The sequence below is a fragment of the Nipponia nippon genome, unplaced genomic scaffold, assembly GCF_047370975.1.
Source record: "Nipponia nippon isolate SJK-2023a ecotype South Korea unplaced genomic scaffold, ASM4737097v1 scaffold_1, whole genome shotgun sequence".
In the NCBI taxonomy this organism is placed as follows: domain Eukaryota; kingdom Metazoa; phylum Chordata; class Aves; order Pelecaniformes; family Threskiornithidae; genus Nipponia; species Nipponia nippon.
The window spans coordinates 142,674,831-142,699,712 of NW_028262290.1; the positions used below are offsets into that span (position 1 = coordinate 142,674,831).

General features: G+C 40.4%; 1 protein-coding gene across 1 annotated transcript; it reads right to left on the reverse strand.

Moving 5' to 3' along the window:
* Window positions 1-8,955: 8,955 nt before the first annotated feature.
* Window positions 8,956-24,631, reverse strand: STEAP1 (STEAP family member 1). Its single transcript, XM_087775524.1, has 5 exons — window positions 24,494-24,631; window positions 20,973-21,077; window positions 18,325-18,837; window positions 16,661-16,825; window positions 8,956-14,870 (listed from the first exon to the last, which is right to left on the reverse strand). The coding sequence occupies exons 2-5, from the start codon at window positions 21,063-21,065 to the stop codon at window positions 14,613-14,615; spliced, it is 1,029 nt and encodes a 342-aa protein (XP_087631650.1). The 5' UTR covers window positions 21,066-21,077; window positions 24,494-24,631; the 3' UTR covers window positions 8,956-14,612.
* Window positions 24,632-24,882: the final 251 nt, after the last annotated feature.

Genomic DNA, 24,882 nt, shown 5'->3' on the forward strand with positions numbered 1-24,882 from the left:
CGTGAATGTTTCCAGGGATGGGGCATCTACCACCTCTCTGGGCAACCCGTTCCAGTGTTTCACCACCCTCATCGTAAAAAATGAATTCCGAGGGGGTGTTGGATGTCCCAGCAGCCCACGCTGGCTTCCCCGGGTGCGGGTAGCAGGGAGGTTGCTCCCCATTTTTGCTGTGTACCCGGTGTACTCTGCGCAGGTGGGAGTTTTGTTCTGATTTCAGTGTTACACAAAATGAGAGGACATACAGGGTTCAACCATGTAAGAGTGAAGCTAAACCCCAAGATCTGAATTCTATGTTGCTTGGCCAAGGAAATTTCCAGTTGAAGACAAATGGAAATTTGTCCTGAAAAAGTGTAGCTTCTGATTTTAACATTTTCTGATTTATGAAACAAATTCCATCTTTCATTAAGCTCTGCTGTGTATGTAACTGTGTAACCCTCAAACCTTTGTTTAACACATTTAAAACTGACCCACACATATAATGTTGTATGTCACTCATGTTGCAGCAAAAAAGTAACACATGCACAGATGATGGAAAAGGAGCCATATGATCACAGTGAAACACTGAACATACCTGTTTTCATCCTTTGTGTGTGCATGCTGACTTGTTTCTGTAGTGCATTAACTGAGGACTTAAGCAGAACAAACCATATAATCAATTCAAATATTTGTTTCAATATATAATCACAAACAACTATGCTGTAGAATTTGAAAAGAGGGATAGGAAACTTTTCCATTGTAGTTCAGAAACCATTTTCCCCCCAATTACTAAATAAGTCATTTTCCTGACATTGAAAACATGTATTTTTAAAGGATTTTTTAATTTGGTAAACAGGTGCATAGAAAACCTATTGTCTGATTTTCCAAATTGCATTTTCGGCTCCCAGACAGTGAGGACTGTGTCGATACTTCACAGAAGTCAATGGAAAGGTGAGTCCATTGACAGACTACTGAGAAACGCCCTTTCCATGGCAAGAACTCGCATTTCAGCCCTTCAGTTTCTTGTTCTAATATTCTCCTTTTCTTTGCTATTGGTTCAAAATTTGTCATCCTAGGCTTGTTTTTCTGTAGCTAGTACAACTACAGTAGTATGAGTTCAAAAATTTTAGTCCAACCAACACATGTATCAAAAGAAAAAAGCAGAATATTCTTTTCTGCATTATTTGTGGCCGATCCTCCTTATATGCTACTTTATCATATAATCATAGAATCGTTAAGGTTGGAAAAGACCCTTAAGATCATCGAGTCCAACCGTTAACCTATCACGGCCAAGTCCACCACTAAACCATGTCCTCAAGCACCACGTCTACCCGTCTTTTAAATACCTCCAGGGATGGAGACTCAACCACTTCCCTGGGCAGCCTGTTCCAATGCCTGACTACCCTTTTGGTGAAGAAGTTTTGTCTAATATCCAACCTAAACCTCCCCTGATGCAACTTCAGGCCATTTCCTCTTGTCCTATTGCTTGTTACTAGGGAGAAGAGACCAACCCCCACCTCGCTACAACCTCCTTTCAGGTAGTTGTAGAGAGCAATAAGGTCTCCCCTCAGCCTCCTCCAGGTTAAACAATCCCAGCTCCCTCAGCCGCTCCTCATAAGACTTGTGCTCTAGACCCTTCACCAGCTTTGTTGCCCTTCTTTGGACACGCTCCAGCACCTCAATGTCCTTCTTGTAGTGAAGGGCCCAAAACTGAACGCAGTACTCGAGGTGCGGCCTCACCAGTGCCGAGTACAGGGGCACTATCACCTCCCTGGTCCTGCTGGCCACACTATTCCTGACACAATCCAGGATGCCATTGGCCCTCTTGGCCACCTTGAGCACACTGCTGGCTCATGTTCAGGCAGCTGTGTTATGTGACTATTGTAGCCATAAAAGTACTTACATTAAAATAGGGATATTTAGTCATGAGACTGACTCATGCACCTTAAAATGATAGTGCATCATACATAAAGAGAGTGGTCACAATCCTATAATTCTTAATTTATTTGAATCATAACCTTAATAAGAAGGCTGTAAATCTGAATGTTTGTGATTATTTTCCTGTGGTTTTTTTTTTTTTTTTATATTATTACTGCAGCATGAAGTCTTGAACAGAAGACAGACCTTTAGGAGATGATGCATTAGAAGATCTGTGTTGATTTTTTAACAAAAAGAGATGACTTTTTTCTTATGCAGATAGTATGGTTAATGATCCTTGAATTATGTTACCTATTTCTTGTGCAGCAGTTCGGCCTGTGATTGCTCACTAGCTACGTTTTTCCAAGCGTCACAGGTTCTGTCTTCCAGCCTGCACTACGTAGGGTGTGCCAGCTCCAATCCTGGTCCTTCATGCCTAACCCACCTGGGTTCTCACGGATGTCATTCAGTGTCATTTCTCACCTACATGGTTCATTTCTTCTCCAGTTGTTTGTCATCTCACAGGGGTGCGCACAGGGGTAGATGAGGAAACTTCTAAGTCGTGGTCATTTACCGGCCTGTTGAACAGACACCACTAACTTGATATTTAGTACATTTAAAAATTAACATCCAGGCAGTTTGGAGGATTTCACTTGATGCTATGTTTTCTGTGCACCTTTTTGAGGTTTTGCAGTTTGAATATCCTTGTTTGAAATCAGGACTAAAGCAACTACAGCCTCCTTTCCATTGCTGTGTAACTGATCCATTCAAGCAGGAGAAGCATAAAGAGGTCCCTGTTTTGCATGGAGTTTAGCATGAGAGCAAGGGTATATACATACCTTTTATATACTTAAACTCTCTGCAAAATTGGACTGCATCTCTTTAGTGAGATGATGAAATTGGATAGTTACAGTTCTGTCAAATTATATACAAAGATGTATGGACAACATAATTCTCAGATATCCTGTTAAAGGGCTGTCTTAAACAATCTGTAAAAAAAAAGGTAATTATTTTCTCTTAGCAGGTGTTTTTCTTTCTTTAGCAAAGTCCAGGGCAGCATTATTATTTCTTCCTTTAAGGGATGGAACATAACAAAGGAGTTTCCAATTGGCAAATGGAAACAGATATTCTGGTTCTTCCTCTTGGCAAGGGGAAGGCAAAGCCCTGGAGATTTCCCCGTGGAAAGAGAGTGAAAACAAACAAACAAAAATTTGCTTCCTATCAGGGCAGCAAACCCAAATACAATCGTTTCTGGCATACTACCCTCAACACAGCTAATTTCGTAACTTAGCAGAAAAATACAGTATTTCCCAGCCAGGAACATTCAGGCCAACTAATTTTCTCTTATGGCAGCCTGCAATTACTCTAAAAATAAAACTTATACCTCTTACCCATTCTTTATAAGGACAAAATGGATCTGAGAGATTTAGAAAATTGAAACCTATTTTTACTTTTTTTTGTTGAAAAAAGTTGTAGTTTTGTTCTTTGCATCTTCCTGATTTTTTAATTAATCTGATGTCATTGTTTACTTCAAAAGATGCTTTTAAAATAAAGATACTCTTTAAAACAACCCCAAAACTAACCACTAACTAAACAAAGAACAAAAGTGGTTGGTAAATACCTCAACTAAAATCTTTTCCCTTCCTTCACTCTTTGGATTTAATCAATTTGTGATGTCCCCTTTTCACTAACTGTCCAGGTATTGCTACTTCTTTCAGACCCTATAGGATCTGAATTTCAGTAGTCAAAGGCAAGGAAAGAAAGACAAACTGAAATAGATAAATAAAAACATTTAGATATGCTTTTGAGGAGGAGAGGAGAGGAGAGGGGAGGAGAGGAGAGGAGAGGGGAGGGGAGGAGAGGGGAGGGGAGAGGAGAGGAGAGGAGGGGAGAGGAGAGGAGAGGAGAGGAGGGGAGGGGAGGGGAAGGGGAGGGAAGGGGAGGGGAGGGAGAGGGGAGGGGAGGGGAGGGGAAGGGAAGGGAAGGGAAGGGAAGGGAAGGGAAGGGAAGGGAAGGGAAGGGAAGGGAAGGGAAGGGAAGGGAAGGGAAGGGAAGGGAAGGGAAGGGAAGGGAAGGGAAGGGAAGGGAAGAGAAGAGAAGAGAAGAGAAGAGAAGAGAAGAGAAAAGAGAAGAGAAGAGAAGAGAAGAGAAGAGAAGAGAAGAGAAGAGAAGAGAAGAGAAGAGAAGAGAAGAGAAGAGAAGAGAGAAAATAGGAAATAAAAAAGGAAAGGAAAAGCAAAAAAAGAGACAGACAGAATGAAGAAAAGAGAAGGAAAGCCCTTATAGAGCACATTTAGTAAGCCATAGTTGAGAAATCCTAGCAAGTCATGCGAAACAAGACAGGGTATCTCCTTCTTCCCAAGAGGAATTACAAATTAAAGGCAATTCAACCAAAACAGAGGACCGCCACAAAAAAACCCCAAAATCCAAGCAACCAAAAGTACAGGAGATCCAGGCTTACAATTCTATTTCTAAGGCAATCCAACTAGAAAAACAGTGAGGATTGTTTCTGCTTTTACGATCTAGCAGATTATTTTTATTCACCAGAAAGAAGCTGAAGGAAGGAAACCTCTCCTAGCTTTCTCTGACTATGGTTTTCCATAGCTATTGTTGAAGCCCAGTTAAGGGGTTTCAGGACCTTTGTTCTTGGCTTTGTATGGAGCACAAGGTCATATGTGACCTTTCCCCTTCTCCCTATAACTCTGAAACAACATTTGCTTTGTGGTGTAAGTTACAGAAGGTCAGTTTTTCTTCTTGGTTTGCGGGTGTTCATCTTAGAAGGCATCTACAAAGTGAGACAGTAGGTTCTAAAAGAGTGATCTTGTGCCTGCAATAGTTGTTGGACCCAAAGCCAGGGGGAAAATTGATTATTTTTATAATGCAAACAATTAAATCCAGAGCAAAACTTTCAGTCAGTTGGCTTGTTAACCAAGAACAGACGTACGCCCTTCCTAGTGAAGCATGGATATTGCAAAACTGAAAAACTCATTTAAAAGACAATAATACTTCCCTGAATACTAAAGTAGCTGAGGGAAACATAGGCCAGATTGCGCCTTGACCACCATTTGACAGCCTAAGACTAACGTGTTTGTTATACTAACAGGACTTTAGCTCTTTGAGTTCAAATTTCCTTCACAAAGCTGCAGACCACAGGTTTTTCTTGAAAGCAGAATCAAAAATTAATCAAGATCACACTGTGTAGTATGTAGCATCATGGCTGTGAAAATTTAGAAGTTTATCATTTAACATGTAAAATATTTGTTACCCTCTTATTACATATACATTGTCATAGGTTTTGTCTTCAGTTAGTTTATTCTGAACATTCTGTTTTACTGAATGGGACCATGCCAGCTGTGTAAAATATTCCCTGACAAATAAAAATGAAACCATCATAATTCAACAGCAACTAACCACTGTGAGAGGAAAATCTGTGTCTTTATAGAACAATGAAATACTAATTCTGCTCCCAGTCCTGTGAAGGTTTATGTAATTCCACAGAAATGAACTGAGGCCGGTGAGTTGCTACAGAGCCTGAGAGTTAAGCAGTTCTTTTCAAGATCAAGGCAATAGCTCTTTCTTTAGGATTTAAGTTGTCATTCCCAACACATTTGTTTTCCAGCCATAAAACTTAGAGGAGTGTATCAGTCTGAGAGATTTCTTCTCAAAGGACAGGAACATAAGAAACACCCTACTTGGTTAGACCAATTGCCTATCTAACCAATTAGTACATGTTCAAGAGCAGCAAAACAAAATGCTGTTTAAGGAGAGCATGCAAGCCTGGTTGCTGTATTTTGTACTGTCCTCCCAAATCCATATTTGTCTTAGTGATGTCATAGGGTACACAGGTGCCTGCAAAGTCCTTTTAGTGTCACTTTAGGGGCTGTTGTTTCTGAATTTGTCTAACCCCCTTTTGAACCTGCTGGTGCTGTTTGCCTCCACAGCCCTCCATGGCAGCAAGCTCTAGAGGTTCTCTACCCACTGCATAAAGATGCACTTTCTTAATCAGTTGTAAACTGATCTCCTACTAGTTTCATTGAGTCCTCTCTAGTCCTGGTAATGTGGATTTGGTGAAAAACAGTTCTGTATTTATCTTATCCACTGTCTTCAATATTTAGCAAACTTTGATCTTATCACCTTCCACCTTCTCCCCTCTCATTTGAAGAGCTTCCACCTTTTTAGCCTCTTCCTGTAAAGCAGCTGCTCCACACCTTGATCATCTGAGATGCTCTTCTCTATACTGTTAGGTTAAATGATCAAAGGCTAATCATGGTGAACACAAAGACCCAACCAGGGTCAGAGGAGCAATAACAGGCAAAGGAACCCCAGTAAGCTAATCAATGAAAACGGAGCCAAACTGCCTACTCCCAAGACCATCCAAGGGGAATGAACAGATCATTGTCCCTGGGGTCAAACCCACCAAGGTGATCAAGGGAAGAAACTCTTTCCCCTGAAATGTAATGTGAACTAAAGAGGTGTTTTCCTAAAGGGATGTGGGACTTGTTATGGTGTGCAAGGGGAAGGGAACTGTATGAAAATTATTATGGGGTATTTTAAGGGGGTTGTGAGAATGTGCAAGACTTACTGTGGGATGTTTAGGGAAAGGACCAAAGGTGGGGAAAGGGAGGGATCAAGGTGAATTAGGGAGGAATAAGAATGAGAAAACAGAGGGAAAAAGGCATTAAAAGGGCCAGTCAGTACATGATGCCCCCCCTTCCATCTCCCAAACTTTTTGTAGGCTCTCAGTTTCCCCCTGCTTCATTCACTCGCCCTCACCTCATTCTAGTAGCTAAGTGTATCCCATTCCCACTTACCCTAGGTACTTCATTTTCCCCTTCCTTACCACTGACATTCCCCATCACCAATTTTCCCTTATTCTTTTAGCACCTCGGTGTCAGAAAGGTGTAAGAACCCAATTATGTGGATGAGTTTTCAGAGGGGAACTTAGAAATAACTAAGCAAGCATAGGATGTTACAACAGGGCTGAATGAAGCTGGGCAGCTGGTGAGGAGGAGATTTCGTGGCTCAGCTGCTGTGTTGTGATATGGAGTGCTCCAGGCCAGGCTCTGGTAATGGAGAAATGGTAATAAATTTTAGTGCTGTTCCCTTGATAAGGCTGTCTTGATGGAGCGTACACGGCAGAATAGAGTCCATCCCAAACACTGGAGAAGGTGAACAATTTATTGGTAATTGTGTCAAGGAGAAGGCAGACCTGAAGTATTTATGTGGCTGCAGGGGACAAACCTGACTGAATAGCTAAGTAAAAGTCCCATTCATTTCACTGGGAATTTTGCCTCTGCAAGAACTAAATGGTGAGGATCAAATATTTGCAATAGACTAGTGATATCAGAACAAGGATAAAACTGAAGTTATTAGGAATTACTTTTCTGAATATAGTCTAATGCACCATGTAATTCTCTGGTTTCAGTTGGTTCCTTATTTAGCATAAGTAATGTTTAAGAGTGGCTTAGCTTCATTGTGTCTTATGTAAACATTTTCCTTCATTCAGCACAACATACTGTACACTTTACCAGGAAGTAAAGCAGCCATGTCTGCTCCACTATAAGCACAATCTATTTGAAGATAACGCAGTTTATATTTAGGTTGTTATGAAAAGTGAAGCAATATCTATGACTCATGTCTTCCCAGCTTCAGAAACAGTATGTTCTTCATCCATAATAAAATCATAGGGCTGTATCTCAGAGAAAAATTCCTCCAAGTCACAGAACCACTTATAACCTTGCTGGTGCTCATACATATCAGTGGAATTTGAACAGATTTCCCCAGAAATGCCTCACATGGTATTTCAGGGATGGAGAAGTGGTTGCAACTTAATAGGTTCTGCAGGCCAAACTCTGCACACACCTAGGCTCTTTGTATTTGTTCATTCCATTCCCCAGCTCCATGTGGATAACCAACCCTCCCATCCCCTCTGTTTCAAGGATTCACTTCATTTTTTTCAGACTCTCTCCCATCTGTCATTCACTTGTCCTCCATTTTACCCATCCCCCCGACTAAGGATTTCTGTTCCCTACTATCTCAATGATGTTGCATTAATCTCATTCAGTATCCTCCACCTACTTATTTTTCCCCTTTAAAATCCATTGGGCTCCTTTACTTTTTCCTCTCAAGAAAATCTGACTGCTTGCAATGTCTCCTTTCCTCTTTGTCCTACATCTCCAACTGTGCTGTTTCTTTCCATTCCGTGTTAATGCCTCTTTGCATAGCTTCATAGTCCTAGCCTTCCTTTGGCCAAGAATACCCTTTTGTCTGTCATTAATTATCTGGGAATAAATAATTTAGGATGTTCATATTCTTGTTGAATGTACCAAGTCTATTGCAAATTAGAAGGCACAAGAGAAAGCCATCATTATTTTAATTATGGGTGCCATCAAACAATTGTTAGACTGCTAAACTGTGGCAGAGATGATTGAGGTGCCCTGAAAGTGGCTTGGTTTTTTCCCATTCCGGCTCTTGTTTTTGTTTTTTTTTTAAGGATTTCCTGTTAGAACACATAGAATATTTTTGAATGAATGAGATGCAGTGTTCAAAAGTTATTCTGGTATATGCACAGGTCCAGGTGGACAGGCAAGAAAGAAATGCCATTCAGTTGTATATATGAGTCACAGGACTGGAAAAAAATGCAGAGAGAAAATTAGAGATGGGTTATGTGGCCATTCCTCAAGTTCAGCAGTAAGATACTTCTCAGCATTTCAAGTAATGGAGACATTCACATGGAAAATTCTTTTTCAGTAGCGTACATCCAACAAAACAGTGTAAGCATGTATATAAAGACTGCACATGACTGCGAACTACAAGATTGACTGTCCAGTTCAAAAAACCCCACACTTGCCTCCCTTCTTTTTTAATAGTGAGCCCAAAAGATGGAATTTAAGGACCAAATACTTCCATCAGTAGCAGTGGTAGTATTCTGCCAGTCCCACAGGGACTACACATCTTTAACCAAGTCTAGGACATAGCATATTTATCTTGGTAATACATTTTCGTGCCACAAAGATGAAATATACATAAAAAGAATCAAACAAAAAAACCCAAAACTATATCTTCTGTTGCATCATCTTTATTGGAAGTAGCTGTGGTCTTTTTTATAAGTTTATAGTTTGGTTCATTGGCTGGTTTTATATATTTTCATTTGAAAACCTCTGAAAACTTATTATGCATACTTAATAAATTAGCCTCACCACACCCATTCAAATGTTACGCTCAATCTACAGAAAAGTTCAAACAATGATGCAAACGTTGAACCCTGATGCAACTGAATTAAATGAGGTTTTTTTAAGGAGTCCAAGTTCTCACCAAAAGAAATTATTTTGTCATCAGCAACAGAGCATGCTGATGGGATCAAGAAATCCTGGCACTACTGAAAAAAATCAGTGGTAATGATCAGCCACTGCTAGACACTTACAGTGACTACAGCAGACTACATTCTCCAGGGGTATATTCAGCATGTTTTCAAAAATCTGTCTTTTTGTTTTGTTTTGTTCTTTTAAATGATTCTTTAATGCCATTTTAAGAAAATCAGCTTAAAAAAAATTAGTCTGAATTTCAAAAATGGTTAACATAACATTTCATGTTTTCAAGGGACAGTACTAGAAACTATGGATGTAGCAGAAAAGAAGGGAAGACATGAGATCATCATCTCTACAGATGAAGCCACACAGTCCACAGGCACATAGAGGTCAGTCAGTTTTGTATGTTTTTTGGTGACAATTTCTAGAACACATTTTTGCCTACTGATTCATGGAAAACCAAGAACATGACAAGTAAGTGAAGCAATGAAACATTCTTGCTACTGAAAGAGGATGAAATAACTTAAGTTTTGAATTTTAGGAGCACTTGCAACCATGCAGTTTAAGCTGGTTTAAGTTAAGCTGCCCCAAGTTAAGCTGCCCCTTTACACCATTGCTCTTCCTGTCCTTCCTGTTGGCATATGTGCATGGCTGTCAGGTGAATCAGACCAGTGTAGGGATCTGGCTGAATCATTCTTTTCCCTGCATTACTTTTCAACTGGATCCAATTCCCTGGTCTGATTAACTTCACAGCTTTAAACACTTGCAGAACTGAGAGAATAGAGAAGAGTGGCCAAAGGGAGGGACTGCTTACAGTAAATGCTGCTGTCAAGAGGAATTTATATTAAACCATAGCCAGCACAGCCCTGGCTCTAGCTTCCTGAGCACTGATTGTTGGTAACACTTCTTGGGAGTAGTATTCTGGGATCTGGCTACCCCAGATAAACTTGGCATAAAATTCCTCAAGACCCTTCAACAATTTATGAGTATCTCTCCAGAGTTTCGATTCTGTGTCTCTGACTTAATTACACCTGGGACATATAACAACGGAAGGAAGTACTTTGCAGCCTTTGTAGAGGCATTGCAAAACCACTTACACTAGAGTGATGGACTCTTACCCCCAAATATGCCTGTATTCCTTTCCTTTTCTCAATGCCCTCACCATTCTTGAGCTTTTCCTGGTCTTTGATCAGTGTTTTCAGGGATCATGAGTATCCCTCCAAGGCACTCCACAAATAGCTGAGCTTTCTCTTCCTTCTCTCAAAATCTCTTCTGAATGCTAGAATATGCAGTCTGTTGGTTAAAAGATCTGTCAGGAAAAATGTGCTTTCATTACGTCCCCCTACGAAAGTGTCCATTTTGCTTTTCATATCTTTGTCTTCTCTCCTTTGGAGGCTCCAGGCTCCGCACCAGCCTGGGGAGAATGGTTCCCTTTGACTGAAGCCATCTCTATTGTTCATGGCAGCAGCTCTTCTAGAGTCCACTGTGCCTTTTTACCTTTATACCCTGGATGTATATGACACAATGGCAGATACAGCATACATTGAAGCATTTCATGATGCACAGTTTTATAAAAGTAATCAGTGTTATACAAAGAAGTGCCTAAAATTTGCACACACATTAATTTTATGTATGATAGTAGTATATAAGCATATTAATACACTGAATTTTGAAACAGGTATATAAACATAAATTAAAAGGTACATATGCACTTAGTTTAATTAGTGTTGAACTAAATTATATCTATGACAAACGGAGGAATAAAATATTGTCAATAGCATCTTCTTCTGTAGCCCTTTACAGCCCTTACATGACCTTCCTCCCTCACTAAATGCCTTAAAAGCTTGAACATACTGTTGCAATGTCCTGTAAAGTGTTACTGCTCCAGTTCTGCAGATTGGGAAGTGAGTTACTTAGAGGTGAAGTAGTTTCCTGAAGACTTACAAAGCAGGGAAGAGACTTGACGCAAGGTCTCAAATTCTGGCTCTAAGTATTCAACAATGCTTTCTAGAGAAACGGCTAGCTGTGACACGGAAAACCTAGCTCCTACTTGAGAGAATCAGTAGGAAAAAATCTGCTTGAATATTTGGATGTCATGTGTGATTTAAGGAATAGCTTTTGTAGATAGTATGCAAATTTCAGCTGGTGGCAGACACTTCTGGTTTTGCCCCTGAATGATGCTAGAGAGAAAAAATCTGAAGTGTGCTTAATATCCCCAGCTGACCGATAAGCGTAAAGGTCAGTTTGGATAGCATGTGATGATCTTGAAATTGGCTGTCATTTGTAATTTATGTTAGGATTTCAACCCATATTAACAGACTGAAATTAATGAACTTATGCTAGTTTGCACTACCTTGTGTAACAAGTGCATAGAGCAGGGTATTACAATAGAGTGCTTCCTTAGGACACTATTTGTAAACCACTTGAAGGGGGATGAATCTAAATTTATCACTGCTGCACCACGCATAGAAGATAAATAAAGATGTACATGTACATACATTTTCTTTAGTATTTTCTGAAAGGAGTTCTGTGTTCATGATGTGCCTTGTTCTGATTTTATGCACTGAATACAATGGTACAGACAACGGTTCCTTTCCGCTGCCTGGATAAAGATGTGTTAGAACAGATGGCTCAAACACTTTTTACAAAGTGTTGAATATAGGTAATATATTGACATGCCCATGAAGTTCTTGGTCTGTTTTCTAGCAGTGGTACCTATAGTGATTTCTGCAATAAGGATCTGTCTGTTAGTCTCCAAACTGGACAATATCTTAAAGATTCAGAGGGTGAAGGTTTTAAGAATTTGGACAAAAATTTCAGAAAGGTCAAACCAACACTGGAATTAAAGTCCCGTTTTCAAAAGTAACTTAGTGGCCTAAATCCTACTGCTGTGTAGTAAGATGCAGACTCCAAAGGCACAGAACCTTAACTTCCAGCTTCTATTAATTTCATAACCATATTGACCATACTCCTCTACTCAATGCTCACTGATTTAGGAGATCCATAATGAAGCCTGCGTGCAAAAGATTACAGTTGGTAATGGTGATAATAAGGTGAAAAGCCTTGAAGCCCATTATCATTCCCCTGAACTATTTTGCTCTCCAAATGCATACACATATTAATTTGCCTTGATTTTGTTTTATACATGCCATACAAATAGCTTTGAATGGCTTCTTCCAAGGACTGTCTTCATTTCACTTCTTTTCAGTTTTCAGTTATCAAGGGTCAGGTTCTGCTTTATGTGCCGCATGCTTTATTACCCCTGAAGCTGTTTATATTCCTCTGTCCCAAAGGGTTGGCTTCTATGACCCAAGTGTAAACAATTAGTCTAACTATTTGACCAGAATTTAACAAAGTTGGAGATTGAATTAAATTCTCCAGACTTTCTAAGTAAGGGAGCAGCAGGGCTGATACTGGAGAGCACAATTTAATGCAATTTAGCACATATTTCGGTAAAACCAAATATCATTCTTTTCAATGGATGCATACAGGGGTTGCTTGGAGTACGTACAGTCTCAGCTTTATCCTAAGTAGTAAGTTTGAGCACACTTTATGAGTAGCTCGTGGACAATACAGAAGACAAAGGGATTTCTTTATCATTGCACTTGCCTCAACCTGTTCCCTTAGAAAAATGATTTTATTATTTTTTTCATGACTCCTGACAACAAAGCGCAGGTAATATTCTGAATAAGCCTTTGGCAAATATTATTCTTTATCCCTAATATGACTTCTAAAATATTTTATTTATTTGATTTATAGAAATGTAAATGCTAACACATTGGCAACCACACTTCTCCTGTTCTGTTAGAAATTTCTTAGATTCACATTGCAGCCTAGTTTCCTGTGTTTTAGAGAGTGTTTGCCTCTGTCATGCATTACTGATCTGATACACAATGCCACTCATTTCTCTTCAGTCTATATTATACAGGCCACCATGTCCCAAGTTATTTTCACAGTATGACATTAAGTGCAAATAACAAGGCCAACTTTTAAGTTGCAATAATTGAATGGAGTTATAACCAGGAAAATACAAAATGTAGTATCCCTGTAGCTATTTAACTTGTCTGTTATTTATGCTCAGCGTACCAAGTCCGCAAATGTACAACAGAATCTTTAGCTGCAGAATCATTAGCACCATGTATTACATATTTTTTATGCATACATTGTTTTCCTGTTTGTTTTAATACCAGAGCCATTACCAATTACAATTCTTATTCAGATGATACCAGCAATAGGCATCATCAGTCCATGTCCTAGTCAACTCATGCAGGGAGTTGGGCAGAAATGTTCCTGATGCTGGGTGAAAATATTAACAACTGCATAACATATTTAAAAATAGATACTAACAAATGAATTACTCATTTAAAACATTCAGCCAGACCTATGCAACATAAGGAAAGTGAGATTTCATTAGCTTATATGAAAATTTCTGTAAAAGCAAATGCATTCTGAAGCCATTTTACATGAAAATCTCACCAAATCAATGTCAACATTCAAATGTCTATTTTTAATGTTTTCCTTCCAGTCGAACAATTGTGCTGGCCCTAGATTAAACAGTAAAACACATTTACCTGACGTGAGTTATCCCACTGGAATAATTTGTGTGAATAAAGTTTAGCACATGTCAAGGGCTGCAGGCTTTGGTCAAAAGCATGGAAAATTTCCAGCATCAGAAACAAAAGAATGTGTTCATGGAATAAAAAATGGGAAATGTTTTATCATTTTAAGTAAACAGAGACACACCTAGTCCTGTATAAGATGGAGATCTGAGTCTAAAAACTCTTTTTTTAGACTGTGCCCAAGCTTCAGGAGAGATTTACCTTGTAAAGTTCCCTGCAATTCTGCTTGCCCAGTTGTCTAAGTTCAAGACCTGGTGGGAATAGACAGTTTCTGTTTGGCTCATGTGCCAAGGTCCCCATTCTGCAGAGTGAAACATAGGATGCAGGCGGTAAGGGGGAATGGGATGATAAATACTCTAGTTGTTGTCCCATTATAATACTGAGATTTAACGAAGGAACAAACATGGCTGTGGGAAGCAGAAAGCATTCCTGGGTTCTATGGTGTAATCATTTATTTACTTTCTGTGGTCATCTGGACCAATGATTTATGATTGCTTTTGCCTATGAAAGAATTACAGTTGAGGCAATGAAGCCCTTGGATTTTAAAAGCAGTGAGTCAGAGGAAAGAAATGATCAAATATCAGAACACTGAATAGATTAAAGTGTAAAATGAATGTTTCCACCTTCTGTCTTAGAAAAGGTTCAAATTGCATCAAGTATCCAATACTCCTGAAGTCAAAATGAAAAGTGAAAAAGAAACATCTATGGAAAATATGAAAACCGAGCTCGCGAGTGAACATTTCATGGCCTTGAGCACATTCACATACATAGACAGGAAATGTCCATATTTGGTCTACAGTCTGGAAGTCATGCTGGTTTGATTGGTTTGTGTGTTAGCTTCCCAGCCACATCTGATCTTTTTTATCCTCTTCCTAAAACATGGGAGGAGCAGTATGCATTTACAAAGCAGAACTACAATAGGAAGAAAAACTGCTACCATAAATGAAGGTGGTGTATACCAGATAAATTGGTTAACATCAACCCATTTATTCCAAGCAAACACCAGTGCATGAACAGTGCACAGCAGCAGAGCTAAATATCCCATCTTGCTCTGAAAAGAGAAAAAAAAGTAAGCTATTTATTTTTTCCAACTTGGCAAAGAGAGTACTCTGTTAAGCAAATATGGAAATCAAGAAGGGCCTCAACCAACACACTTAAGTCAAAGAAAAGACACCATTGGCTTTGAACGATAATTTAGGAACTATAATTCAAGAATCAAACTGTACCCCTCTATGCCACTGTAAGAGAAAACAGATGAGGCATATTTTTCAAGTATTAGTATACTTAGCTAATATACAGAAGAGATTACAGATTACAGGCTATTCCTGAAAAAGGGTCAATACTCAATATCTCAATTTATAGATGTCATCTGTATGCTAAATTACTTTATTTCTGTGATTAATATGAGTTCAAAAGCAGATTTATAAATGGCTTAATTGATTATTTGCAAAGAAAAATTTTAAGGCCAACTAAAATCAGAAACTCTAGTAAGTCTAGTACTATGACAAAAGCAATTGCACAACTACAGGAAACTGAAGTCTTTCATTCCACTTACACTGATAAATTTGGCTTAGGATGTCTACACAATTCAGGAGTAAAGGAAATTTTATGCTAGAGTTACTATTAATTTTGAGTTTCCTGTTGCATAACAATCTTGATACTGTTGGAAAAATGGAATTACTCATCAGTGAAGTCAAACACTGCCTTTCCAACTGCTCAATCTACAGGATCTGATTTTCGAGTATAACGGTTATTTGTTTATATAACAAATCCAATATAGTAGTATTACTCTTCTGGGTTTCTTCACCATACTAATTTAATACTGAAAGCAGTCACGCACTCGGAGACTCCCTCCTAGACCTGTCCATATATATATTCTCTGTAGAGCTGAAAACTTTTCTTACAAATGATGCACTTCATAGAGGGCAGAATCTCAAATCACTAGTTGCAGGAAGATATACATTTCAGATCTACTTTTCAAATTCAGATCAAATTTTCAAATGCCACGCACTTAGTAGGTTGTTGGATTTTCAGATTTTGGTGTTCAGGGACCTAATTCAACACTTGCTTAACTCTAGTGTGATCATATTGATGTCAGCAGAACCACCCCTGATTATTACTGCATACGATACAAGAGAACTAAGAGCAAACGACATACTTAGGTGAACAAAACAAGCACAAGCTCAGGACTGGCTGGATTTGATCATGCATCTGTTCTAAGGTGTCTCCTTTTCAGAATACACCTTTTTGGAGGGGGTTATGAAGCTAATAATGCTGCAGATGGAAAACCTTTGCATGCATTATTGGGCAGAAGTCTTCTCCTGGACTTTCCAGCCAGCTGGTATTGCTCAGGCAGTAAAGAATTGCCAAAACAGCTCCAAGGGAGCAACAAGTAATTCTTCTTATGTAGTGTGTTGTATGGGAACAGCATTGGCTGGTTCAATACGACCTACTCCCAGTTCAGCAGGACACAGGGCATTCCTGAAACATAAGATACCCAGATGATGACTGAAATGCCTTCAGCACCAGAGGTCTTTGACCTAAGAATGGGTCCTGAAGGGACAACTGCTGCTGCTGGTCATGAAGTCAGAGGAGCAAAAAAGTGGTTTGGTCTTTCTTCCCACTTTATACCCTGAACCTGATAGCCTTTTCTCCTGACAAAATAACAAATGAAATGAACATTTCTTGCAAAGCAATTAACAAAGAGTACAGAACAAACTTTTAGATTGGTTTCACTAACGCCTTTGTGCTTGATATTTCTAACTCCTAATGGTCTTAGCTGATAACATACAGTCCTGCAAATGAGAACTAATGACATGCAATAATGACATTTATGTGTACCTGAATGTAGTGGAACTCTCTCCAGGTCAAAGATTGACTGACAGATGGGATTGATGTTATTGCCAACAATGCCAGCAAAGCAAGTCCCAGAATTCCTAGAGACACATAAATCTCCATTCTCCAAACATCGTGTTCAATCCAGGCATTTTCTTTTTTCTGTTTGACCTGCCAAAAGAACACCATATTTAAAATGGCAGACTGGCACACTTAGCCGTGTGTGTGAAATACAGCTATTTTCACCATAATATTCAGGAAATAAGCCATGAAACACAGTATTTTTGTTTGGTTGAATGTCTCTGAATGTAACTGCTATTTACTTCTGATGACAAAGTCTCCACTAGTATCTGCAGAGCAAAGGTGGGCTTTAAGTCAGAAGAATTTAGACTTCATCACTGTCTTGGCCCAGAAAAGACTGGTTCTGAGGCCCGTTAGCCTGCCTTCACAGCAAGAGAAATCTTATTCTTTGACAAAAAAATTCCATCTATGGCTAAATACCATATCTGTGTGATTATAACAACAGGAAATATATTAACAGCACTATTTTAGGGAGCTAATTCAGCAGGCATTCTTAATGATGGTATCCTGCCAGGATAGTTGTTTAGCTCTATTTTTTTAAAAACAACAACTTGGTACATTCAGCTGCACTAAATAGAACGGTTGGTATGGACGAAAAGGTTGTGATTTTAATAAACTGATGTCAAAGCTTCTCCTATTTACGACTACTTGCAACAGCTCTTTGATGCTGCTAGTGATCATCATGGTGTAACATGCCCCAAATATGATCAATTCTTCATCTTGAGGACTGGAATTTTAAGGAAATTTCTGGTAGCCCATTCAAGTCACATTACCGGTAAGGCTGATTTCAGAGTTTTCAACAGGTAGTTTGACTGTTTACAGATTTCTTAAGAAGCTGCTAACATCATATTGTGCTTTTAATAAAACTCTAGATTAGACTTCGTGGGTAATAAAAATGTACATTTGCAGTCTATACCTTATATTGGAATATTTCTTATACGCAATACTCAAGGCAGTCAAGGTGATATGCACGTATTAGGAACTCTGTAGTCACAGAGGATCTTAAGAGAGCTTTGCAAGCCAATTATTGCTTATGACTCAGAAGCATGATTGAAATTCTATCTTTTAACAAGTTAGTGTGCATCGGCCCAATTGTGGAGCCACCAGTGTTCACAAATTTAGTTTGTGGCAAATACAGATTATTGTGATTTAGCTCAGCCCTCCGTCATGGCTGGCTAATTCACTTTAAAAAGAATATGTCTAAAACTGGTGCGTGCTCAGTTTTTGTAGATAGTTAGATTCCACTGGTGCAGAGAAGATTAATCCACACTAAACTAATAGTGTGCCAAAGACTTAAATGCTCCTGTGAGGCAGGTATAATTATGTGCATTTACAGAGAGATAAAAAACCCCAAATGATGAAAATTACTTATTTAATACACACTGGCACAGCTGTGATGACTCTTGACTCTCTATTACATGCTTTAACAACTAGGTCCTGCCCCATCCCTTAACAGTGCTCTGTGGGGATCTGCTTCAAAATCAAATGAAGGCAATGAAAATGGCTTTCCCCCCATCCAGATTTGCTTGAACGACCAAACCAAGGATTTTCTGAAAACAGAAGAGTTGGTGTTTGCGTGCCCATCATACCTGCTGGAATGCCCAGTTCAGCAGCTTGTATCTGTATGATCTCCTCATCGGATAGCACAGGCTATAGCAGGCGTGCATTGTAGCAAAGAAGAAACTGAGAAGTCCAAATTGCTTTCTTGATAACATCCATCTATCCAGCCACTGGGGAAACCTTTTATACTTGGTGCCAAAGTATAGCTGGAAACCAGCAGCTAATATTCCTGGTAAATATACTAGTGCTAAAAGGGTAATTGAAACCACTGGTAAAACTTTGTTTATGACAAGGATTGGAATTTTATAGAAAACATTTTCCTTTCTCGTTATAAAAGGATATATGACATCTCTCATAGAAGTGTAAATAAATGTTAATAATGAGATCACAGATGCTATCTTCATTGGCAAGTGCCACTTGGGGAACAGATCCTGCTTGCAGTGTTGTTCTGAAGAGTGTTCAAACTCACCAAAATGGTGTGCTTGATGTAAATTAAAAAGTGCTGCTGCTTCTGGTGGATTGGCGACTTGCATATCCACATTCTGGAAAGGACAGAAAGGAAATACCAAGTGAGTTCAAGAGAAGATTAAAAACTTCAGTAATGACAGTATTTGCCATCATGGCTTTTAGACCGTACTGCACTGAAACCATATACAAAACATACACACTATTAAAGAAAAGGCAGCTTGAAAACATAGCGTTTCAAACAGCATAGTCACTAGTTCAGCAAGGCACTTTTAGCACAGATTTCTCATTCTTCATTCATTATCTGTGGTGATTTCAAAATAGATTTTAATTCCAGGAAGTTAACTACACCGCAAGGGAAGATGGATTACATTATGTGAAACATCATTACAGCTTCTTATGATATGAGCTACAGATTTCAAACATCAAATTTCAGCTACAGACTTAATGATATAGCACAAATAATATGCACAATAACAGAATCCAGAGTCAAGACAATAAAATATTTCATTCAGTCACTGCTATTTTAAAGACAGTTAATTGGGGGAATAAGGATGTAAGTAGAAATGTTTGGGATCCAGCATATTAGACCAGCTGCACATCTGTCAACTCCAGCATCAAGTCCTATGGTCTTCTTCCTCTCTCACAAATGTAATAGTGTCCTCTTAAATTTTATGAAACCTTGTGAAACTGCGTCACTTCAGTTTAAAAAGCTGAATTTTCTGCTGCCAAGTGGGCATGGCTTGATTCTAGTCTCACAGAAGATCTTGGCAGAATTATCACAGACTTTAGAAGGAGCTAAGCCAGTACAAAATTTTAGTGTAGTATTATAAACTGTTTTACACTGAGATAATATATTTAAAGATTGTCCCATAGTTACAGTTCATGGAAGAGTATACATACAAAATGAAAATACGTGTATCAACAGCAGGACACTGCACTTGATGCAACAGACAACTGACCAGGGGTGGAGAACTGAGAACTGATAATATTAGGTAATAAACATGTAAGTCCTTTAATATTCCTGTGAAATATAAAGTAAAACTGAACTAATGCTGCAATGTCTCAGCTTTAGAATGGCTAATGTGGCAGATGTCCAGACCTCTAGAAAGCGAAATGGCACTGTCCATTTTGAGGAAGGCAAATATTAGTGGTTTGAAAGTCATAAATTAGCATTCTGCTAGGACACAGGAGATCTTCCTATGTCAGCAATATTATCTGGCTTTATTCTTAAGAATCAAATATTACATGGAAGCTGATTAAGAGGTCAATTCAAACAAGGTACTACTTGTAAATAATGCAAGGGTAAGTAGGTGTGAGTCTTGTGTTCATTTTCTATGATACATAGGTGTTTTGTTTTAACAGAAAGATAAAAATGTACATTGCTATCTTGCTGTAAAATCCTAACTAGATTCAAGGTAGCCTGTTTCCCAGCACATGTCTGACTGACTTGCCTACAGTGCCTCACAGTAAAATTAAAGGGCATGGTCTTCATCAGGATTTTTTAGCTGAATAGCTACTATGTCTTTATCTGATGATAAAAGCATATCTTTGTAACAGGGAAGGTGTAGCCTAAGTAACTTTTATTCTCTAGTCTGTGAAGAAAAGTAGAGTGTAGTCTATGCATTGCAGAATTGGAAGTTGGTATAAATTATGCAAACTGAGATTCACATCTGAACCAAGTTTCACCTGCTTCTTGAAAAGAAAAAGCGTAATTCAGTATTTCACAGCCTGTGAGACAGTTCACATTAGAATAGAAAGTTGTAGCTTGAACTACTTCTGTGCATCAGCAGTTGAAGAGGCAAATGCATTTTGGAGTGGGTTTTTTTTCTGGACTTCTTTGTGTGATGCGGAAAACTTACTGAATGTGATGTGGCAATTATGAAGACTCCTCCAAAGATAAATTTTATATTCCTGTATAAAAATCCCAAATTATTTCTACAGAGCTTTGCTCATCTGGTAAAATGCAATTAGCAACTAAGCTCATGTAGTTTTTAGCTGGCCCAAACTTTGTGTATTTTTTCGCATGGACTGTGATTAAATTGAATGAGATGCTCTTTATCTTTTTATCTCTTCATGTCATTATTGTGACAAGACTGTAGGAGTATTGATGATATGCCAGTGTGATGGGAACACTGTTTCTGGACAAAATCGAATGAAAGATTGCAATATTCTGTGTGACATATGAGCTGCTTTTTTACAGAAACATTACCAAGTTGCTAAGGTTTCCTGTATTTCTTCTTGGCATGATGCTCTGACCTGCATTCTGATCAATGGCGTGATTATCACCTTCCCTCTTCTCCATTGCGGAAACTCCCTGCGAAACAAACACAGGATGTAAAACAGGTTTTGAAAAGCCCTACTGGAACTTTGAGGCCTATTTTCCCTCAAAATATTTTCTTCCCTCTCCTCCACCCATTTGCTGGAGAAGGTACTATAATCTAGGGAAAGGACAGTCTGTCCTCTGAGAAGGGAACAGAAAAGCTCAGCTTGTTTTTTAAGTAAAGCACAGACTAAGAGAGGGTATGAATCAACAAAACAAAATCACTGATGAAAAATAATATTTAAGCTAAATGCCCATGTCACCAGTGGAATGAATGCATTAATTCAGGCTGAAAGTTTTTAAATTATGCCGAGTAAGTTTGAAACAGCTTACACAAATAACATGTAAAATGTTATGAAGATGGATTTTGGTAAGTTCATGAGTTCTTGCTGATGCAAGAAACGCATGCAAATGTGTTGTTCCTAATATTTTTTAGGCTTCAGGATTTAGGTTTAGGATTGGTCTACTTGACAGTCACTCTGTGGCTTTTAGAGGTATATTCTTCCTTCGACATTGTCAGGCAACGCCAGCTGGAGCGTCACTCATGCTGTTCCAAGGTATACAGGCAATACTCATCACCCACAAGTACCAGCAGAAATGGTTCTAAGCTATTAAAGGACTACAAGAAATCAGAGGCCAGAAAAAAAAAAAGGAAGAGAATGGATAAACTGAAAGAGATGTTTCTGAAAATCCTAGAATAGCAGGAAAGACAGTATCTTGAGGGCTGTAAAATAACTACAAGGACAGCAAGGACCCTGCAACAAGGACTTCCCGTGTGTGCATCCCACTGTCGCACACTGCAGGGGGAGAGGCACTAGCACCGCACCACTGGGAGCTCAGGGTGCCATACCGCAGTGTGACTTTCTGCAGCTACCTTTAAGACAGTGACTAGGTAGCTCTTCCATGTACTTTCCTACTGAACAGCTGAATTACTAGATATGAAACTGTTTTGCTAACTACTGATTCTTTTATATCCATAAACCTTTTGGGAAATTGTATGGACAAATCAGACTTTGACAGCTGTCCTTTTTTTACTGTGTCTGGTTCCTTCAGTGGATGAGTCCTAGTCTTGTACTGTCTGCTATGAGGGTTTGCTTTCTGCCAGGCCACCAGACTCCTGAAGCTGAAGAATTATTTTCTTAAGTATTTCTCTTTGGATTTTTCCCTCCTGCTAGCAAGCTGTCCCTTTGGGCATAACCTTTCAGCCAAGTGTTGCAGAGTAGGGTCAACAAGAGCTTCTGTCTGAAGGTCAGGCTGTTAACCCTTACCTACACCAGCTAATGGATGGTTTGTATATCCTGCACGCAAGAAAGCATGGGCTGAAGAAGGCACATTTCTATTTTTTCCCCTATTCCTAGGGCTAGTCCTAGTGATTTCATCACAAGTTTTGGGGTATCAGATATCTTCATAAAACCTCAGCTCCTGCAGTCTCATGATTACTTAACAATTTCTACTTCTGTATGTTTTAATATACTGTATTTCTAGCATTTACAATGGCAAAGAATACTTTACAAACACAGCTCAGTATAATGTATTTACCTGGAAAAAACCGTTAACAAATACAGTGAGTTCCAGTTTAAAAGAACTCAGAATAAGAAGAGCAGTCACACTGTTTTTGAGGCCTACCCACTGATTTTTAAAGTTTGATATGGAAAAAAAAAAGGATGTAAACTTATAGACTGACTTTTTACTCTTTTAGGCAATGAGACTGACTTCTTAAAATTGTTAGAACAGCTTGTGGCTCAGATCTTTGCTGCTTTTTAATTTTTTTTCTGTACTGATCTCCCTTGAGCCTTCAACTGTTAATATCGCCAGTCTACGTGAGCTTACACAGTGATCCCAGCCACTTCATAACTCTCCTCTTCTGACTACCACGCTTTCTCGGGGGTCCAAAAGCATATTTTAGATTAGGAAGCTCTGTGTGGAAGAGCTTGACTCACCTGATTCTCATGCTGCTATCACTCTTCATTTAGAAAATTCAGAAATGAAGAGTCCAGTAACAGCTTCTAGCTAAACGTTTGTACTGATGAGTGTGTAGTAAGTGATATCATGATGTGAAAAAAAAAGTCCATGAGCTAGAATGCCAGCTGCTGATCCTAAAAGCTGATTTATTGGTTCTTTTGGGAAACAATGTTTAATACAATGTTAAATACAGCATTAATGGTTTATGCAGCAGAAAACAAGACAGAGAGAAAAAAAGAAAGTGTGTGTGTATGAATGAAAGCATGTGCTTATCCATGGAAATATGAGTTACAGACATGTGACTCCATGCAAGGAAACATACGTGCCAGACCGTAATAGTCCATTTGGCTTCTGATACCAGAGTTAACACAAAATTATTTCTTGGGTACGCCCAATAACAAAGCACAGTAATAGTCTTGGAAAACCCTAAATACAAGGCACTTATAATTCCACTATTCAGTGCCTTATGAATTGCCAGAAAGGAGTCATCTACAGCATGTGTCTTTTTGGAATACATCTGAAGAAAAAAATTTAGGAGTCCTGTGAGGGACAGAAACTAATCAGTTATAGCCCTATCTAAGTCACAATTGTTATGAAAGAAAACAGTTGTAGTAATGTCCATCCTCAGTGCACACCCCTTCTGCTCTGGGAAGTGGCTGTGAATGAGGATGGAGGATGTCCAGCTGCAGAAAGCCAAGTTTCCAATGCTGTGAGTACGCTACTGCATTTCGTACCGAGAAAACAGGCTCATTATAGCACTGAACCAACACTGTGCAGGCATTACCCCGAGAAAACATCATCCACAGGCAGTGAGAGGTTTTCCTGAGTAAGGGGTTTCAGGGCTGGCTTCACGAAAAAAGAAAAATGGGTAAAATAAACAGGCTATGATAATAACGCTGAGGTGATGGAAGAGGCACGGGGCAGTGACTACATCTCTCTCCTTTGGCACCATCGGAAAACGACAGCGAGAAAGAGCTGGGGATGACTGTCGCGCTTTTAAAGCGCCTGCTGCATCGTGCAGGACGGTGTAAGCGCCCGGGACACGAGTCAATAACTATCCCTGCTCTCCAGAAATTCCGCTGAGCTCTGTGGAAAACCGACCGCAAACGCGGGGGGCTGGAGCCGGGGAGCGTGGCTCGGCGCTTCTCCTGGGTCAGAGTGCGCCCGGGGCGGACCGCGCCGGCCGGGGCCGGGCCGGGTGAGCTGCCAGCCCGACGCTTCGCGCCGCTGCCCGGGGGAGGCCGGGCCCGCGGGGAGCCCGAACCCGCGCCCGCCGGGGGACCCGTCCCGTCCCGTCCCGTCCCGTCCCGTCCCGGCGGCGGCGGCGCGGGGCGGGCGGGGCCCCGCGCCGGAACCCGGCCGCAGCCCGGCCACGCGGGCGCGCGCAGACGCCTCCCCGGCGGCTCCGCCAAGGGCCGCCGCCCCCCGCCGCCCCGGGGCTCACCCACCTCCGCCCGCCCGCAGCGCAGCCTCTTCTTCCCGCGGAGGCCGGAGCCCCGCCGCGGGGGGCGGCGGCAGCGGCGGGCCCCGGTTCGCCTCCGTCAGCAGCGGGGCAGCCCCCGCCGGCGGCGGTGCGGGCGCCGGTGCCCGGCTGCGGCGCGGCTCTGTCGGGGAAGGCGGACCCGGGTCAGCCGCCGAGCGCCTGCCGGACTCTGAGGAGGGGAGCGGCGGGGGGGGCCTGGCCGCAGCCTCCACCTCCCCTCCCGGCCCCGCCTTCCGCGCCCATCCCGCTCCCCTCCGCGCCGGCGGGGTGCAAGCCGGAGTCCCGTCGCCCGCCCCGTCCCGAGCCGCGGCGGCGGCGGGCACCGGAGGGCGGCGGAGCGGCGCGGCCTCAGGG